This window comes from Chinchilla lanigera, unplaced genomic scaffold (assembly GCF_000276665.1).
Source record: "Chinchilla lanigera isolate Chin_1 unplaced genomic scaffold, ChiLan1.0 scaffold00021, whole genome shotgun sequence".
NCBI lineage: Eukaryota > Metazoa > Chordata > Mammalia > Rodentia > Chinchillidae > Chinchilla > Chinchilla lanigera.
Genome location: NW_004955422.1, coordinates 18,197,593 through 18,215,619, shown reverse-complemented (window position 1 = coordinate 18,215,619; position 18,027 = coordinate 18,197,593). Strand labels below are relative to the sequence as shown.

At 46.6% G+C, this 18,027-nt stretch overlaps 1 protein-coding gene across 2 annotated transcripts in view; it reads left to right on the top strand.

Annotated features, from left to right (window-relative positions):
* Kdm2a (lysine (K)-specific demethylase 2A) overlaps positions 1-14,377 on the top strand; it is a gene marked incomplete at its 5' end in the record, with an annotated part of 106,921 nt that extends 92,544 nt beyond the window's left edge. For both annotated transcript variants that reach the window (XM_005384357.2, XM_005384358.2), the window contains 9 exon segments: positions 596-679; positions 2,122-2,391; positions 3,269-3,400; positions 4,472-4,561; positions 6,412-7,124; positions 9,180-9,343; positions 9,945-10,103; positions 10,686-10,901; positions 11,284-14,377. In XM_005384357.2, the coding sequence (XP_005384414.1) occupies positions 596-679; positions 2,122-2,391; positions 3,269-3,400; positions 4,472-4,561; positions 6,412-7,124; positions 9,180-9,343; positions 9,945-10,103; positions 10,686-10,901; positions 11,284-11,465 (2,010 nt within the window). In that variant the 3' untranslated portion in view covers positions 11,466-14,377.
* Positions 14,378-18,027: the final 3,650 nt, after the last annotated feature.

The following is an 18,027-nucleotide window of genomic DNA, read 5'->3' as shown; positions in this document are numbered from 1 at the left end:
TTGCCCCCACCACGAAGACTGTACCCACTCCATTAATAGGAATAAAGGCAAATAGCTGACTCTGTGTGTGTGTGTGTGTGTGTGTGTGTGTGTGTGTGTGTGTGTGTGAGAGAGAGAGATTTGAGATTCTGTAAGCAGCCTTAGAAAAACAGAATTCTCTGTCAAATCAGAACATTAAAGCTCTGCTAATCATCTTATTCAGTGTTAGCCAGTCCCTTTGCTGCAGTGTTACTCCATTCTGCAAAATGAAGGCAACACTTGAAGAGACAGTATAGTTTTACTGTCATATGTAGAACTACATGATAAGTAACACTTTGTTGTCACAGTAGCTAGTTGCTTTAGTGTAAATGTTAGCCTGAGTACACAAGTAAAGAGCTGGGTGCAAAGGTAAGTTTGAAGTCTTGATAGTACTGTAGTAGTCTGAGTTTTCTCTTTCATCTTTGATTTCCTCATTTTTAAGTCTGAAGGCAGCTCCCAGCCTGTTTCCCTTGGTGCTTTTGAGGGCACTGAAGCTGAGTGGTTGGCTGCTACTGGAAGTAGTTGGCACTGTGTATATCATGCCTTGCTTTTTTCTTCTCTCTTGTCCTACTCTTAGATTTTGCTGGAGGAACTTGCCACTAGTGATCCCAAGCTAGCCCTCACTGGAGTCCCTATAGTACAGTGGCCAAAAAGGGATAAGGTAAGAAACTCTCCTACTTGATCTTCAAGCTACTTAGGCCTTTTGCTAGCTAATCATAACTATTCCAGGAAAAAAAGAACAACTATATAGCTTTTGGTACTTTAAGTACAAACTGACAGAAAATCATTACTCAGTTTTGTCCTAACTCTAGTTCAAGGTAATTGGCTATTTTTGGAGGTGACTATCTTAACAGAATTCTCAACTGCAAAGTCTCCTTCTAGATTCAGAGGCCAAGTTGTGCATTTCTGACCAAGGTGATCAGCTGCTATGCTTCTGACCCACTGACTCAGTTATCTTCACAGATATGATTTAAAAGTAGTTAAAATAAGTACATATATATTTAAAAGATGAGAATTTTTCTTTATTATAATGGGACCATACTCTCAGAATTCCCCTTAATTGGGATTTTGCAGTATAGAATTGAAAAGAGAAGAAAAGAATTGCCATCTGTTAATGTCAGTTATGAATCTTCATGCTTCCTATGAATTTTTAGTATATTGTCCTCTTTCATGGTTATGTTAAATAAATAATAGTATTCTGATCATGGCCATGAGTTTAGTAGATAAATTAGACCATTCCTTGGTGTTTCCTAGCTGGTGTTCGCAAAGCCGTCACATTCTATGGCGGTTGGACAGAGTAGGACTACTTACTCCTTCATAGATAGGTAGCAAGTCCCACTTGGCCACATAGGAGTGCCTCAAAACAGTCAAGTCATTTCTGGCTGTTGAGTATTGTGTGTCAGAAAAGTCTTTAAGACGTGGTAGGAAATTAAAGAAGTAAAAGATGTGATCTTGTTCTTGAAAAGGTCACCAGCAAGGTAAATGCAAGTGCTTACATTATAAACATATGTCTGAGATATCTATTCCATACTTGAATGTTAATTGGAGTATCTGCTGTGTACCAGCTCATTTCCTGGGGTTCAGAGTGGTAAAGAAATGAACAAGACCAGCTTAACCCTTGAGTAGTTTGCCATCCCATTTATTTTGGAACATATTCTGTGTAGTCAGAATAAGGAAATAATAGAGGGCCCATGGGTGACTTGAGTATGTGACACTTACCCAAAAATCTTCAGGGGTAGACAAATCTTACAGTTCTGCAAAATGAAAAGGATGTGGCTGAAGCAGTAAATCAAAGGGCCAAGATAGGGCCTGGCAAATTTTGAATATCAAAATGATAAATAGTTAGGATTTGGTATGCCACACAACCATGGCTTCTCTCGTTTCTACCATTGTAGCATGAATGCAGCCATAGACAGTATATAAACACATGAGCATGGTTGTGTTCTAGTTAAATTTACTTCTAAAAAACAGGCAGTGAGCAGATTTGCCCACAGGATATAGTGTTTGCAGAGTTCTGAGCTGGGTATACTGCCGTGTAATCTTCTACCCTCTGCAGTCTTAAAGCAACTTGATATGGTTGACCTCACTGCTTTCTCTTTCCAGCTTAAATTCCCCACCCGACCAAAGGTGCGGGTTCCAACCATCCCTATCACAAAGCCTCACACTATGAAGCCAGCTCCACGGCTAACACCTGTGAGGCCCGCAGCTGCGTCCCCCATCGTGTCAGGAGCCAGGCGGAGACGAGTGCGCTGTCGGAAATGCAAAGCCTGTGTGCAAGGAGAGTGCGGTGTTTGCCACTACTGCAGGGACATGAAGAAGTTTGGGGGACCTGGACGCATGAAACAGTCCTGTGTCCTCCGACAGTGCTTGGCAGTGAGTGATCTGCTGGGTAAAGATGTTGGGAGAGGGGCATCAGTGCCAGAGGGACTAGAATATGTGGTATAGAACTAGAGACTGCAGAACTGAGAAGCTATGCACTTTGACTTTCTTCATTTGTCCTTCTCTTCCTGGATTCAGAAAAAAAGTATCTAGTACTAAAATAATCTAATCTTTTGGCGTTACTCACCTCATTTTCAAACAAGAGATTAGCATTTGAAGGGCAAGTCATTTTGCCTTCTATCCCTCCTTTAAGTGAACTAGACAGACTTGTGAGCCTAAAAACAAGCCAACTCAAAGTGAATGAGTCTCATGCCGGGTGTGGTGGCTCACACCTATAATCCCAGCACTTTACAAGGCTGAGGCAGGAGGATCGTGAGTTCGAGGCCAGCCTGGGCTACAAAGTGAGCTCAAGGCCAGCCTGAACTGCATAGTGAGACCCTGTCTCAAAACAAACAAACAAAAAACCAACTACAAATAAAAAGACAAAGTGGATGAGTCTCTTGGTTTCTGATTCCCAGGCAGTTGAGTTCCCTGATCTTCCTCATTTTTTTTTATCAGAATTCCATCTCTCTAACCTCTCAGTGCTCCCCACGTATTTACTAGAGAATTACAAGAACCAAATCTCTTGTCTTTAAAGGAAAACTGAAACATAAAAAAAATTAAAATAAAGGAAAATGGAACTTGGGAGGCTGAGGTAGAAGGATTGTTGTGAGTTTGAGACCAGCCTGGGCTACAAAGTGAGCTAGCTCGAGGCCAGCCTGAACTGCACAGCAAGACTCAGTCTCTGAAAGACTAAATAAATACGTACATAGATACATACATACAGAAATGGTAAAGATTTAAATTTAGTCTCGTCTTTGTCCTTTTGTAGCCCAGACTGCCTCACTCAGTCACATGTTCCCTCTGTGGAGAGGTGGATCAGAATGAAGAGACACAGGACTTTGAGAAGAAACTCATGGAATGCTGTATCTGCAATGAGATTGTTCATCCTGGCTGCCTCCAGGTGAGGAGAGTCTCGACTCATAGAGCGTGGACACCTGTCACAGGAAGCTGCCACCACCCCTACTACTGTGAACCCTCAGCTCCATGGTCACATAGTGGAGTAGTCTTAACCTTATCACTTAACATTGAAGGAGTCCTCAGTTTGTACCAGGCTCAGTGCACAGCTGAGCTTTTAAATAGTAAGGGAAGCCGGGTGTAGTGGCACATATCTATAATCCCATCACTTGAAAGGCTCAGGCAAAAGGGTTGCTGTGAGTTCAAAGCTAGCCCAGGCCACATAGTTCAAGACAAGTCTGGATTACACAGTGAGACCCTGTCTTAAAAAAAAGGAAGGGCTGGGCATGGTGGTGCACACCTGTAACCTCAGCACTCAGGAGATTGTGGCAGGAGGATCACTGGGAGTTTGAGGCCAGCTGGATCTATATAGTGAGACCCCATCTCAAAGATCAAAACAGATATAGTGCCTACCACGACCCTATAAGATACACATGATTTTATTCCCATTTTATAGTTGAGTCACTAGATTATTAATTTCTGAACCCAAGTAGTCATAACAATCCAGCTCCCCAAGATCAGGCCTGGCACCACTGGCAAGATACAATCTGGAGAAGAGACACCAGATTGACCCAGATACTTGAAAAATTTTTGTGGGGGCAGTGTTAAGATAGAATCTTGCTGGGGGCTGGGGATTTAGCTCAGCAGCACAGCGCCTGCCTGGCAAGCGCCAAGTCATGAGTTCAATTCCCGGTACTGGGGAGAAAAAAAAAAGAATCTTGCTTTATAGTTCATGCTGGCCTCAAACTCTCAGTGGTCCTCCTGCCTCTGCCTCCTGAGTGTTGGCATTACAGGCATGTGCTACCACGCCTAGCCTTGAAAGACTTCCTGTAGCCTGCATTTGACAGGTAATCAAAATGAGGGTAGCCAGTTGGCCACCCTCAAGTAGGTATTAGTGTCATCTGAAACCAAGTAGCTCTCCATTTTTCTTCCACCGTGGAAGTTGTTCTCACCTGTGTTAGTGTATAACAAAGGCAGAAGAGACTAACCCATTTTAATTGTCTCTGTCTGCCTATAGATGGATGGAGAGGGTTTGCTTAATGAGGAATTGCCAAATTGCTGGGAGTGTCCAAAGTGCTACCAGGAGGACAGCTCGGAGAAAGCCCAGGTAAAGAAACCACACTGACCTTCTTTTGTGACAGGAAAAGAAGTGGTCAGCCTGGGAAATAGCTATACACTTGCTTTTCCAACAGTGTTCACAGGGTTTCTGTGAATTAAGGAAGTTATTTTTTTGTTTGGTATCTTTTTTCTTTTGGTTGTTGAGTTTTTAGTGTGGTTTTTTTGTTGTTGTTGTTGATTTGGTTTGGTTTTTGTATTTCTGAATACTATAGCACTTGGGATCCTTAAATTCCTGAAGTCCTCTTATACTCTGGGGCACTAGAAAGAGAGGAACCACAGCTGGGCTGTTGAGGAGGGAAATAAGGTATGTAGGCTCTCTGAGGAATGTAATTAGAAGGGATACAGTGGCCTGAGGTTACCCTTAAATACTGAATTCCTATACTGGAGTTTCCAGTTAAGCAGTTTCACATTTTTTGTCATCTTCACCTCTGTGGCCTCACAGAAAGATCTGCCCACCCCATATGCCCAGATGTGTCATTCAAAGGCAGCCTCTCCACTAGAGAGGATGGGGACCAGCCTCATGACCTTGGCCAGGGCAGCTAAGATTGTTGGTCTACTGATTGCTAGTAATGTTAATATCTAAAAGAGGTCTGGTTACTCAGGATGGCAAGACCTGCTAAGGGCACATATAGGAGGAAGCAGTTGGCCTCATGTCAGTCTTCTAGGGACCCTTCACTAGAGTAGGGAAGAGGGCATAAGGGAGTTTCTTTAGCTTCTGTTTATTTTTTCCATTTGGGCACTGAGGTAGTTGAAGTTACAGTTTAAATGTCTTTGAGGGCAAGGGTTTTGAGAGAATTCATTAGTGCTGAAGTTCTCCTTATTCCAAATTCTTGGACTAGTGACTTTTACATTTGTAAAATGTAAAACACTGCTGGTGTTGAGGGTTGGCATCCTTCATGCAGCAGATGGGTTGATACGTGCTGTTTCAATCACTTTCTAATACCTGAATGTTGTAAAAGCCAACGACTAGAAGAAAGTTATTCCCTCCCAACCATGTGACCACAAAGTAAGAGGAGAAAAAGGAACTTAGCCCAGGAATATTGGTTAGGGACACAAAGTATCTCCTTAAGGAAAATTTGAACTACTAATAGGGTTCCTCCTGGCAGTGTTGACTGGGCTTTATCACAGTGTAGCCAAAGTGGTTTCTAGGAAAGGACAACTGTCTAGTGAGCACAGGTGTGGCCTTGTGTGGAGTTCCTCACTGTAATCTTAAGCAGATCCCTTGGCAGTGGTGTAGTTTCTCACCAAAGTTCTCATTCTGCTTTCTCACATGGGTGGGGAATAGAAGCTCCAGCTGGGAAAGTCAAGCTAAAATGCCAGAGAGCTGAAAGTCTAAAAGTTGGTGGCTTTTGCTGCTCTCGGCCCCTGCTTCATCATCCAAGTGTTATTAGGTGGGCTGTTTTTCTTCCACCACTAATAAGAAACATATCACTTGAGTGAAAGAGCTGAATGAGAGACAAGATTTAATTAAAATGGTTGGATTATGTGAGGGTAGACTTTAAACAATATTTTTCCCAGGGAATTATCCAGAAGCTGGGACAAGAAATGGATAAGATGGGGTATAGAATCACGCAGCCCAGATTTGGATCTCACTCCTCACCCATCTTTGTCGCAGATGGGTTTCCCAAGTGACCCATTTGATGATTTTTGTTCTGTAATCAGTGTTCTCTGGTATAGGCATGAGCTCTGTTGCCCATCTTTGCAGAGTGTAAATTTGCAGGCTCTCAGGAAATGAGCCCCTCTCAGCAGTGACCAGTCTTCTTTCAGGCTCACCCTGTCAGTTTAGAGGATTTGGAAAAAAGGAAGCACTGATGTTGCTTTTCTGGGCGCATTTTGCAGAAGCGGAAAATGGAAGAAAGTGATGAAGAAGCTGTGCAAGCCAAAGTCCTGCGGCCCCTGCGGAGCTGCGATGAACCCCTCACACCCCCGCCCCATTCACCCACTTCCATGCTGCAGCTCATCCACGACCCGGCTTCCCCCCGGGGTATGGTGACTCGGTCATCCCCTGGGGCTGGCCCCAGCGACCACCACAGTGCCAGCCGTGATGAGCGCTTCAAACGGCGGCAGTTGCTGCGGCTACAAGCCACAGAGCGCACCATGGTACGGGAAAAGGAGAACAATCCCAGCGGCAAAAAGGAGCTGTCTGAAGTTGAGAAAGCCAAGATCCGGGGATCGTACCTCACTGTCACGCTACAGAGGCCCACCAAAGAGCTCCACGGGACATCCATTGTACCCAAGCTGCAGGCCATCACGGCCTCCTCTGCCAATCTTCGCCATTCCCCCCGTGTGCTAGTACAGCACTGTCCAGCCCGAACCCCCCAGCGTGGGGATGAGGAGGGGCTGGGGGGAGAGGAGGAGGAAGAGGAGGAGGAGGAGGAGGAAGATGACAGTGCAGAGGAGGGGGGTGCAGCCAGGCTGAATGGCCGGGGCAGTTGGGCTCAGGATGGAGACGAAAGCTGGATGCAGCGGGAGGTCTGGATGTCTGTCTTCCGCTACCTCAGCCGCAGAGAACTTTGTGAATGTATGCGAGTGTGCAAGACGTGGTATAAATGGTGAGCAGGGATACAGGGGGTCAGGAATAGGGGCGTGGGAATAGGTGGCAGGTCTTGTGTACCAGAATAGAATACACCTTAGCATTTGAAGGCTTCTCTTCTAGGATATGTAAGGAGTCAGTGGACTCCATTTGTTTTCAGGCTGCGGGTCCTGAAAAGATATGGCCTATTGTGTCTATAGATGTCATTAGGAGAATTCGATCCTTTGCCTCATCTCCCCACTCTGTGTTCCCCAATTGTCTTTGCTTGAGGAGGGACTTGATTTGGGAGATAGATTTGTATACTGTAGGCTAAATCCTCAGTCTTACAGGCTGGAAGTCGTCACACCTGCGGTCATCAGTTCAACTCATCATATGCTGGTTGAAAGTCTCTGATGTGCTAGTCATCTTCTGATTTTGATGACATAGATGGCTACATGTAAAAACCCTCAGGGAAGTGGGCATGCTTCCCAAAGTGAATTTTAGAAGTTTATAATTGTCCACAGTTTTTATTCTCAGTCCCTCAAACCTGAACCAGGATTCCTTTCTCCATCAAGCAGGGTCCACTTGTGAAGTTTTCTGAGACTTAGTTGTCCTTGCTCATGAGATCGATTGTTTCTCCTCAAGTTGAACAGACAATTAAAAGGGGGAATTCATAATGGTGATGAACAAAGAGCTTTCTGTTGGGCATTGTGGGTCTTAAACTCTAGGATATGTCCCTTATATATGGGCCACACCCTGTTTCAGTAGTTTCCAACATGTGACTTCCTGCCTTGGGTATCTCCCTGTGAACTTATGAAAAATGCAGATTCTAAGCCTGCATGGTATTGCATACCAATAATCCCAGCACTGGAAAAGATTAAGACAGGAGGATTACAGGTCCAGGCCCAGCCTACAACATAATGAATTAGTAAGACCCTTCTCAAAATAAAAAGGGGCTGGGATGTCAGTGTAAAAGTTCGGGGTTTATTCACAGTCATGTCCCATCCCATACACCCCCCGCCAAAAAAGAAGTACAGATGCTGTGGGGCAGGTCTAACAGTGTGCTGTCAAGAGCCCTCTAGGAGATTGTTCTCAAATTTGAACACCCCTCCTGCTCTTCGTTCTGTAGCCAGCAGCTTGCTTGTGCCATAGAAGTTTGATGTGTCACTGGTAAAATTTTGTCAGCTTTTAAAAGACCTATTTTCTACCAATACATGTTTATTTCCCAAGTCAGAATTAATATGTGATCAACCCGGATTCTCAATATTTTTCTTTATAGAGCCAGTGGGCCTCCCTGGCCCAACCCCTTGGTTTCCAGGCTGGGGCACATAAGACACTCATTATGTGTTGTCTCCCCACCCTGTTAGCCAGACTCTGAGCTGGGCTCCAAGGCAGGAACTGTAAAACACTAAATGAAAGCCAGCATGGTGCAGTGTAGTTTGTGACCTATGGATTTGTAGTTTGCAGTGGAAAGGCAGGCTATCCCTTTCAATTCTGGACTGGGCTGGCGAGAAAATGTCAAGCTAGTGCTAACACAGAAACTGAAGGGTGAGGGAAGGTTCAAGGCCTGATAAAGGAGCCTCTTTGGGCCTTAGGCAGTGATGAGTTTAAAGTGGGGCATATTGTGAGGTACAGAGTAGAACCCTGCATCTTGGACAGCCATTTGTAACTCAAGGGAGAGTAGAGCAAGCCAAGTATCTTCAGACAGTAAAAAGTCAGGAATTTGAAAAATTTTCCTTCTGTACTTTTCAGTAAGTCCTATACTGTATACTGTTTAATGTAAATTAAAGAGTTATGTATAGCATGTCACTAACACTTGTGCTGTGTTTTCAACTCCTTCAGAGGAAGTCAGTGTGAACTGTTAGCTTATATTCTATATAACATACAGGTTTGTAAAGTGTCTAGTTGCTGTAGGACAAGAAAGTTTGTGTCAGTACTGAGGCACAAAATCCCAAGGTATGATCCCAAAGAAGAATATAGGGAAGTGACCCTCAGAATGTTGTGCTTTTTCTAAAAGCCTCCAGCAGGCTGTGATGGGAGCTCCATTGGCAGGGATATCAAGTTAATGACAGCTAGTTCTCTTTCATTCTGTTAGGTGCTGCGACAAGAGACTTTGGACAAAAATTGACTTGAGTAGGTGTAAGGCCATTGTACCCCAGGCTCTCAGTGGAATCATCAAGAGGCAGCCAGTTAGCCTCGACCTCAGTTGGACCAACATCTCCAAGAAGCAACTGACATGGCTGGTCAATAGGCTGCCAGGTAAGTGAGCTGTGTTGTTGGTAGTGCTTCTTAGAATTGCTTTAGGACCCTTTAGGTCAGCAGTCCTAAGCCATTGTTGCCTTTCTGCTTATGAGGAGATTTCCATGGGGCTATCACTGGACCAGTGACTGCACTAGACAGTAAAGAATGAGATTGGATGCTGCTATCAGCCCTGCAGGTCTTCTCAGCACAGCCACTAAAGGGGAAACTAGAGTCAGGTGTGCCTTGATCAGCACCTTATAAGCCATTGAACTTTTTTTTTTTTTTTTTTGCAGTACTGGGGATCGAACTCAGGATCTTGTGCTTGCCAGGCAGGCGCTTGTGCCACTGAGCTATATCCCCAGCCCACTGAACATTTTTTGAGGTCTCAGGAAGACAGAGAAAGTCAACATTGCTCTGGTAGGAGTTAAGCAATCAGTTTAACAACAAAGCTAGACATACCATCGGGTATCACAGGCATCTTTGAACTTGATTATTAGAAGGACATAGTTCTTCTCTCCCATTAGCTTGAAAATCCATTCACCTTGTTCTGGTCAGCTGGTAACTGAGACTAAATGGGCTAGTAGAGTACATTATTTGTCTCTGTTTTTATTCATTGCAGGACTGAAAGACCTCCTCCTAGCAGGCTGTTCCTGGTCTGCAGTCTCTGCCCTCAGCACCTCCAGCTGCCCCCTTCTCAGGACCCTTGATCTTCGGTGGGCAGTAGGAATTAAGGACCCTCAAATTCGGGACTTGTTGACTCCATCAGCCGATAAACCAGGTGTGCTGTGGGCCTCACTTCTTTGTGTCTTGGGGTAGCTTTGGCTTTCCATGGATCTCATCCTCAAAAGCTGAGGTAATCTCAGAGTTGAAGTTGTGAAAGAACAGAAGAGTATAAAATGAGAATAACAAGATGGACTATTAAAAATACAGGTTAACTATCTACAAGCAGATAATTATCTACAACTGAAGAAGTGAGTCCATTCTGTGGGTCAGTGGAGTTTGGGGCTTGGAGAGGACAAGCCTGAAGAAGTCTCACAAAGCTTCATGGTTGAGATGGAATGTCAAAAGCTTTTGCCAGGACAGTCGAGAAAAGCATGGAGCTGTGGGTAGGGGAGGAGCATTCCGTACATACCCATGCACGTGAGGCATAATCTGGCTCTGGGAAGAAAGAAAACTTGTCTTGTTTCCTAGAAACTGCCCCCACATGCTGCTTATTCCCTGAAGGCAGGGTTGGGTGTGGGCAGTTCTGCTAAGCCCCATCAAAGGGGCTTGGCCAGCAAGTAACTGATGCTGCCTGGAGCTTTGGAGCTATATTAGAGAATTAAGAGTTTTGATCTAGGCTTTTTTCTTGTCTATGCAGGTCAGGACAATCGCAGCAAGCTCCGGAACATGACTGACTTCCGGCTGGCAGGCCTTGACATCACAGATGCCACGCTTCGCCTCATCATTCGTCACATGCCCCTCCTGTCTCGACTTGACCTCAGTCACTGCAGCCACCTTACAGATCAGTCCTCCAACCTACTTACGGCTGTCGGGTCTTCCACTCGTTACTCCCTCACAGAGCTCAATATGGCAGGTATGCTGCTGCTGTTTTCCATGCCAAAAGGTACCCCTGCCTCCTGGAGGTCTCAGCCCTTCCTAGAACTTGACCAGTAAAACAGTGATTTGGGGTCAGTTGATTGAGCCATTTCTACTCATTTTAACTACTGGGGAGAGGGCAGAACTAGAGTAAGTCACTGGCCACCGTCCAGCTGCAGTTTGGTCAGCTCTTGTGCTTGATGTCGATAGTGCTGGGAGTGAGGCAGCAAGAAGGTCTAGTCTCTGAGGCAGGTAGTCACTGAACTAAGTGTTTTTATTTAGCATTTTGGGGAAAGATGGCTAGGGGAACTGAATGGTAGGGGAGGGCACCTGTGGTAGTGTGTTTGTTACCTCTGACTTACTGGCCACTTTGCCTACAGGTTGCAATAAACTGACAGACCAGACCCTGATCTACCTACGACGCATTGCGAATGTCACCCTGATTGACCTTCGAGGATGCAAGCAGATCACTCGAAAAGCCTGCGAGCACTTCATCTCAGACTTGTCCATCAACAGCCTCTACTGCCTGTCTGATGAGAAGCTGATACAGAAGATTAGCTAAGACACGCCCAGCCTGAACTGAACAGGAAATGGATCTTCCCTAGCCTCCCCACTGAGGAGAGCCTCTCCCTGACCCTGCACGGGCTCTGAGGCCAGCGTCACACTCCCTCTCTGCTCTTCTGTCCCTGAGCCCTTCTCCCACAGGTGGGATAGAGAGGGTGGACGACACCAGGCTTACCTCCCTGCTCCTCTCCCTCCCAAGGAAAAGGGAGTAGCAGTTGATGTGAGGGGAAGGAAAGCACAGGCTGTGCTGTTGCAGTGCCTGCTCACTTACTTACCTGCCAGGAGGCTGGGCTCTCCATCTGGAGGATTCGTGCAACCTTCCCTTGCACCAGGCCCTGGGCCCCTCCCCACCCATGGCCCCAGCAGTGCCTGGCTCAGAGCAGACTCCAGGGAAGAAAGCAGTTCTGCCTGCACGGCCAGGTTTTCCTTGTGTTCAGTGCATGTCTCTCCTCTGTCACACTCTCCCGGCTTCTGCAGGAGGGGCCAGCAGCCCCAGAAATGCCAGGCCCAGCAGATCCCACTGGTGCTGTTGATGTCCAAAGCCTTGCGCCCACATCTGTGCTCGCCCTCCTTTCCTCTCCCTGAGCTTGATGCTGTCCAGCGTTCGTGCTCATTCATGTAATAGTGTACCCTCCCTTCCATCCAGCCCCTGACTTTCCCACTAGTCTCTCTGAGTTCCTTGTTGCACTTATTGGGGTTGATGCCCTTCAGGGGAGCTGGAACTGTACCCCAGGGACATCCCCATTTCATTGCTACCCAGGCAGATTCTGAGACAGGCACCATCTCTTTGTTTCCCCTCTCTCTTGCCTCCCACTGACTGCCCTTTTCCACGTGTCCTCCTTCCTGCCTGAATAGGGCTTTCCCAGGATGCGTGTCCTCAGAGGGAGCAGCCTTTCTCCCCCGCCAGGTGAGGGGAGCAGAGGACTGGCTGAATCCCCACCACCTCCAGGCCTCTGGTTTAGTGTGACCCCCAAGAGCCCAGGCCTGTGCATTGCCCCAGCAGCTCACTGACCTGGTGCCTTTCAAGGGTCAGGGGTTCCTTCTTGGAAGCCAGTCACCTGCCCTCTGCCCAAAGCTGTGGAAGGGGGTGTGCATGTGCCTCTGTGTGTGTGGCTGAGTATACTGCGAGTGTGTGAGTGTGTGTGTGTAGAGGAAGGGAGGGGAGTGTGTCTCCCACTCTACCACCCTTTGTCAAGCCCCATCAGCTGCCCCCTTTTACTTTGCATTGAACGGTCTGTCCAAAGATCCTCTCTCTAGGGCAGCAGAGAGCTTTTTGCACTTTAAAAAAAAAAAAAGAGGAAAGGTCGGAATTTCTTTGGGGTCAATATTTAAGTGTGTGAGGAGATGCTCAATAGCAGCAGCCTGTGGCAAAAGCTTCTAAGTGATAGACGCAAATTTGCACTCTGCTCCCCATCTTTAAGGAGATTGATAGCACAACCTTGCCCCGCCTTCTTGTTCTCCAGCCTCATCCCTTCCCGGTCCCTTTCCTGTAGCCCAGTCTCAGGCTTTCCTCCTCTTAAATCTACAGTGGGGAGGGGACCGAGCCAGGCACCAGGGCTCTGAAGTACGAGCCACCCTAGGGAGAGACGTCAACTGCACCCTTGCCACTGCCAAAGCAATAGAGGCAGAGGGCCCCCTCTTTGCCACCTACCCCAGCTTTGACCCTGGCATTAACCGACCTTCTTAGAGGAAACTGGGTCCTGGTAGGGGGTGGCACTGTATCTGTTTCTTCCAATCTGCTGATTCTTTTGACTGCACCTTAAAAACAGCAGTCTGCTCCCGTGACCCTCTGCCCCTTCATTGGTCTGTAGGCCCCAGCAGTTTGGGGCTGAAATGTTGAGGAAATGCCAGTGACTTATTCCAGAGTGCCTCAGTTACGGGAACTTATCTGTAAAGAACCCTGGGTATTGAGCAAAAACCTTATTAATATTATTGTTAATGACCTATAATTGGAAGCTTCCTGCCTTTTTTTTTTTGGTTGCTCCTGTGGAAAATACTGAAGATTAAGTTCTGTTATGTTGTCTTTTTATAAAAGGGGAGGTGGAGAGACCCCTTCAAGAGCAGGGATTGTGCCGGGAGAGTGCCTCTGACTTTGGGACATTTCATCCACAGAGATTTCCAAGCTGATGGTTTGTTTGGGGTTTTGGTTTTTATGTTTGATTTTTGGTTTGGAAAAACGAGCATTTTTACCGTGCACGTGAATTGGTCAGCAGAAAAGGGAGCCCAAGATGGCAGCAGATGGACTAATGCCCTTGTTGGGTTTTACCTTTCATTGGGACTGAGGAGAACATGGTTTTTAGAGGTGAGGGTTGGTCCACATCAAGGAGAGAAGTATCTGGGGACAGAGGAACCCGGGAGTTCCATCACCTTCCTGCATCTGCTGTTAGCTGCAGGCTTGCCAGGAGAGCCTGCCCTCCTCAGATTGCAGGACCAGACCTCTGCCTCCATCTTTCCAAGCACCGGGGCAAAAAACCACAAAGGAAAGGAAGAAAATTTATATATATATAAATATATATATATATATAATATAAAAATCACTTGGTGATTAAAAAAATAACTGCTCCATAAATAAAACTCCTAAAGTCACTATGTTTAAAGGATTTCATTGTGTTTTTTTGTTTTATGGGAAAATATTGTAAATATATATTTTTTGTTGCTGATTTAGAGTCAATCTCCAATGTTGTGCTAAAAATTTTAAATTAAATGTAAGCATTATGGGGTGAGTCTTAATGCTATCTCACTTGACACATTAGGGTTATTTTGGGCCAGGGAAGGAGGGAAGCTAGGTGGACTTCGTTTTGTTTTCTAAAAGTTCTCCACTATTGGTTTTAGAAAGAACAAGAACATCTTTACTCTGATACGTGGAAATGGGAGATATTTGTGTAATAAAATTTTTAAAAGACAAAAAAATAGCCTCCAATGGGAAATATTTTGATTTGGGCTTTGTTTTTTTGTTTTGTTTTTGTTTTTAAATAAAAAGGCTTTAAAAACAAAAGCTACCCATTTTCTGTTTTGGTGTTGTGTGCCTGTGAGAGAGTGAGCCAGAAGGTCATGTGAATTCTGAGCTAACAGCCAAGACTGGCCTCATGGCTCTCAGCAGAAGCCGCAGGCAAGACTGGGGCCCCCAGGCAGTTTGAGTCTCCTTGTTAGCTTTTGTTGTTGCAGTATCAAAAGGTGCCACTTGGTGCTAGAACCATCCTTTGTATTACTTCAAGGCAAACTTTTTTGTTTTTCTGAGACAGGGTCTAAGTAGCCAGGCTGGCTTCAAACTTGGAATCAAGCCTGAGTAGCTTTCAGGTATATTCTACTACACCTGGTGTCAAAAACTTTTTAATGGGTTAAATGTTGAGGTTAACTGATCCATCCCACTTTACCCCTAAAAATGGCAGAATTTAGAGCACCCTGTAGTCGTTTGTGAGAGCTGGAAGGGATCCCAGAGGTGCTTTCCTGAGAATGGGCCAGGCATTTCTGATCCTGTCCCCCAACAGGGTCAAGCTCCATGCCCCTCCTTGAGGGCAGTGCCTGCTCTAAGCCAAGCAGTTGGACCACAGTTGGCATTTCCCCCCATCTTGCACCTCTGATTAGCGTGTATCATTTGGCGTGTTAAGAACTACCTTCTATTCTCTAAGCACTTAAGTGCTACCAGACCGTTGAGCAGGTGCTCCTTACCCAAGTACCATGTCCTAGGAGGACCGAAGTCCCACCTCGGGATTCTTGAGGGGCTGGTCACTCCCCTCAGGAAAATTGGTAGATTTCTGTTAACCCTTACCTGGACTGACGGCTGGTCAGATGTTGCTTTCCTGAGGATGGATATGGATGTGGCCATGTTTCAGTACCATGAAGGAAAAGTCAATTTTGCCTCCCCAGTATCTCAAACCCTCAGCCTCTTGTCATCTCTGTCACCCTAGAGGAAGCCATATATAGCGGCAACTGTAGCAACAACTCAAGTGCCTCCCACCCTTCAGTCCAATCTATCTCCACATTGGCAGCCAGAACATTTCTCTTGAAAGATGGATTTGAGTATTTCTTTCCCTTGCTTAAAACTTCAGTGTATTCAATCCCAGGGTAAAGTCTCAGCATGGCCCATGGGGCTGCCCAACCTTTAGTCTTCGTCACTCACCTTTGAACCTCCTCCTTCTGTCCTCTGACAGCTAACCTCAGCTCTGTCATCTCTGGGCCTTTGCTTGTCCTGTTCTCTGTGTGTGGTAGACCTTCCTTGACTTGAGGAAGTCCTCTCCCACTGCTGAAGACTGGACTGGATGCTCCCAGTGTTTTCTGGAGTCCTCTCAGGCCAGTGTCCCCACTTGGCTCAGAAGCTCCATAGGACAGAGCTGTCTGTGCCACGCATCATTCATGCCTGGCACCTAGACAGCTTGGCACATAACAGGCCCAGGAAACACTGAGCAAGTGTTCCCAGCAGCTCATTCATACAGAGTCCCTTCCCTGCAAATTAATTTGCATTTTCATCACTGCCCCATATCACCCCTCCCTCCAGACTGGCCTTCAACCTCCTGTCTCACCTTCCCAAGTAGCCAGGATTACAGGGGTATGCCACCGTACCTGTCTTTCCTTCCAGTTTGTGTGGGTACTGCTTGTGTCTATGTTGGGGAAGGGAGGCTTTTTGCTCTTTTTTCAGTATTGATGATTGAAACCAAGGCATTTGCACTGAGCTATATTCCCACCTAGCCATTATTTTGAGACAGGGTCTCAAGAAATTGCCCAAGTTGGGCTCAAACTTGTAACCCTCTTTCTCAATCTCCCAGAGTGCTAGAATCACAGGCATGCACCAACATACTTACCTAGAGCCCATTTCTTATCTAACCAGCATTCAGCTAGGAATTAATCCTTCTCTGGCATACACAAAAATCTTCAATAACCCTCCAGGAATGTCTAAACTCAAAAATACACTCATCCTGCCCCCAGCACCTGTAAAGTAGGAAGTACCATGGTAAATGGGTGCCTCTACCTAAGAGGACTTGAACTGGGTACCTCTGCAGTCCCCAGGGTTGCTGTGTTTCATGTTAGGCTGTGTCACCCCTATAACTTCTCCCTTCAAATCTGAACACTCTGCCTTCATACGCAACATAGTTTTAATTTTGTTTTTGTTTGAGACAAGGTTTCACTCTGTAGTCCAGGCTGGCCTTGAACTTGCAGTGATCCTCCTGCCTCAGCCTCCCAAGTGCTGGGATTACAGGTGTGTGCCACCATGCCCGGTTTATAGGCAACACAGTAACAATAGCTGGCACCTGCTGGACCTAAGCGGTAGCCACTATTCTCTCAGCACTTCACAGGTTGTAACTTACAGCATTCTCACAACCTTGTTCTCTCCCACTTAAGATGAGAAACTGAGCTATGAACATTGAACAGTTAGCCCAAAGTGACCTGGTTAGTTAAACCCAGAGACTGGTTCCCCAGCCTCTCTGTATACATGTGATGTTGATATCCTATCCTGCTTACACTCCTGCCCCATGAAGCAGCTATCTTCATCCTCTAGGTGACAAAGCTAAGGTTCAGAAGGTGAAGTGTGGGTCTGAAGGTAGTCGCAAGGCTGGAACTCTGCAGGCTCCCATTCCTTGCCCACTCTATTCCCCAACGCACTTCTAGTTGCCTTAAAGCCAGGATAGCCTTAGCTAGCTCCCACCCCCATCTGCCCAGGAGTGGGGATACACAGAAATTTCCTGATCCTGATTATAACAAAAGATATACATGAGGGGGATAATTGGCAGGTCCAACGTGGAAGACAAGTGCCCTGTGCAGTAGTCACACAGGGCCCTGTGTGCCAAAGGGCTCAAACTTAGTTGCAGGATTTATTCTTACCATTCTAAAATTCTTAATTTTTGAAAAAGGGGTCAGGGGTTTTTGTTTTGCACAGGGATCTGCAAATGATGAAGCAATGTAGCTTGGATGACCAGCAGCAGCACAAGCCCAGCACTCACTGGCTTATCCTCCTCTCATCACCTTTCAGGCCACATCTCGGGGAGCCCAGGCCAGGGAAGAAACGTCGGTGCCAACAGGGGAATCAACACGCTAGGGGACACCCAGTTTGACCCTCAACCCGAGACTGTGGCCTGGCCCCTACCTCCCCTCCCCGCTCGGTTTTCCTTCAGAGGCCCGGGGGCACCCGGAGCTCCCGCTGCTGACCCTAAAGTGCACCGTGTGGGAGCCAGCACAGCAGACAGGCCAAGGAGAGGCCGCACCCTGGAAGACCCAGGGAAGAAAAGCAAAGAATGGGGTAGAGGGAAAACAAAAACGAGAGAAAAGAAACCTTGGGAGATCCTCAGGGGAAGACACAAGCAAGGGCCACCCAAGACACTCCAGCGTGACAGCGGCTACTCAGCAGGCCTTCTCGCCCAGCCCACTGCTTCGCACACCTTGTCTCGATTCATCCTCCCAACAGTGCTGCGAGGCCAGACTTAGAAGTCAAGTAACTTAAGCCGGGCGTGGTGGCGCACGCCTGTAATACCAGCACTCGGGACGCTGAGGAAGGAGGATCGCTGCGAGTTCGAAACCAGCCTGGGCTACAAAGTGAGCTCAAGGCCAGCCTGAATTGCATAGCGAGA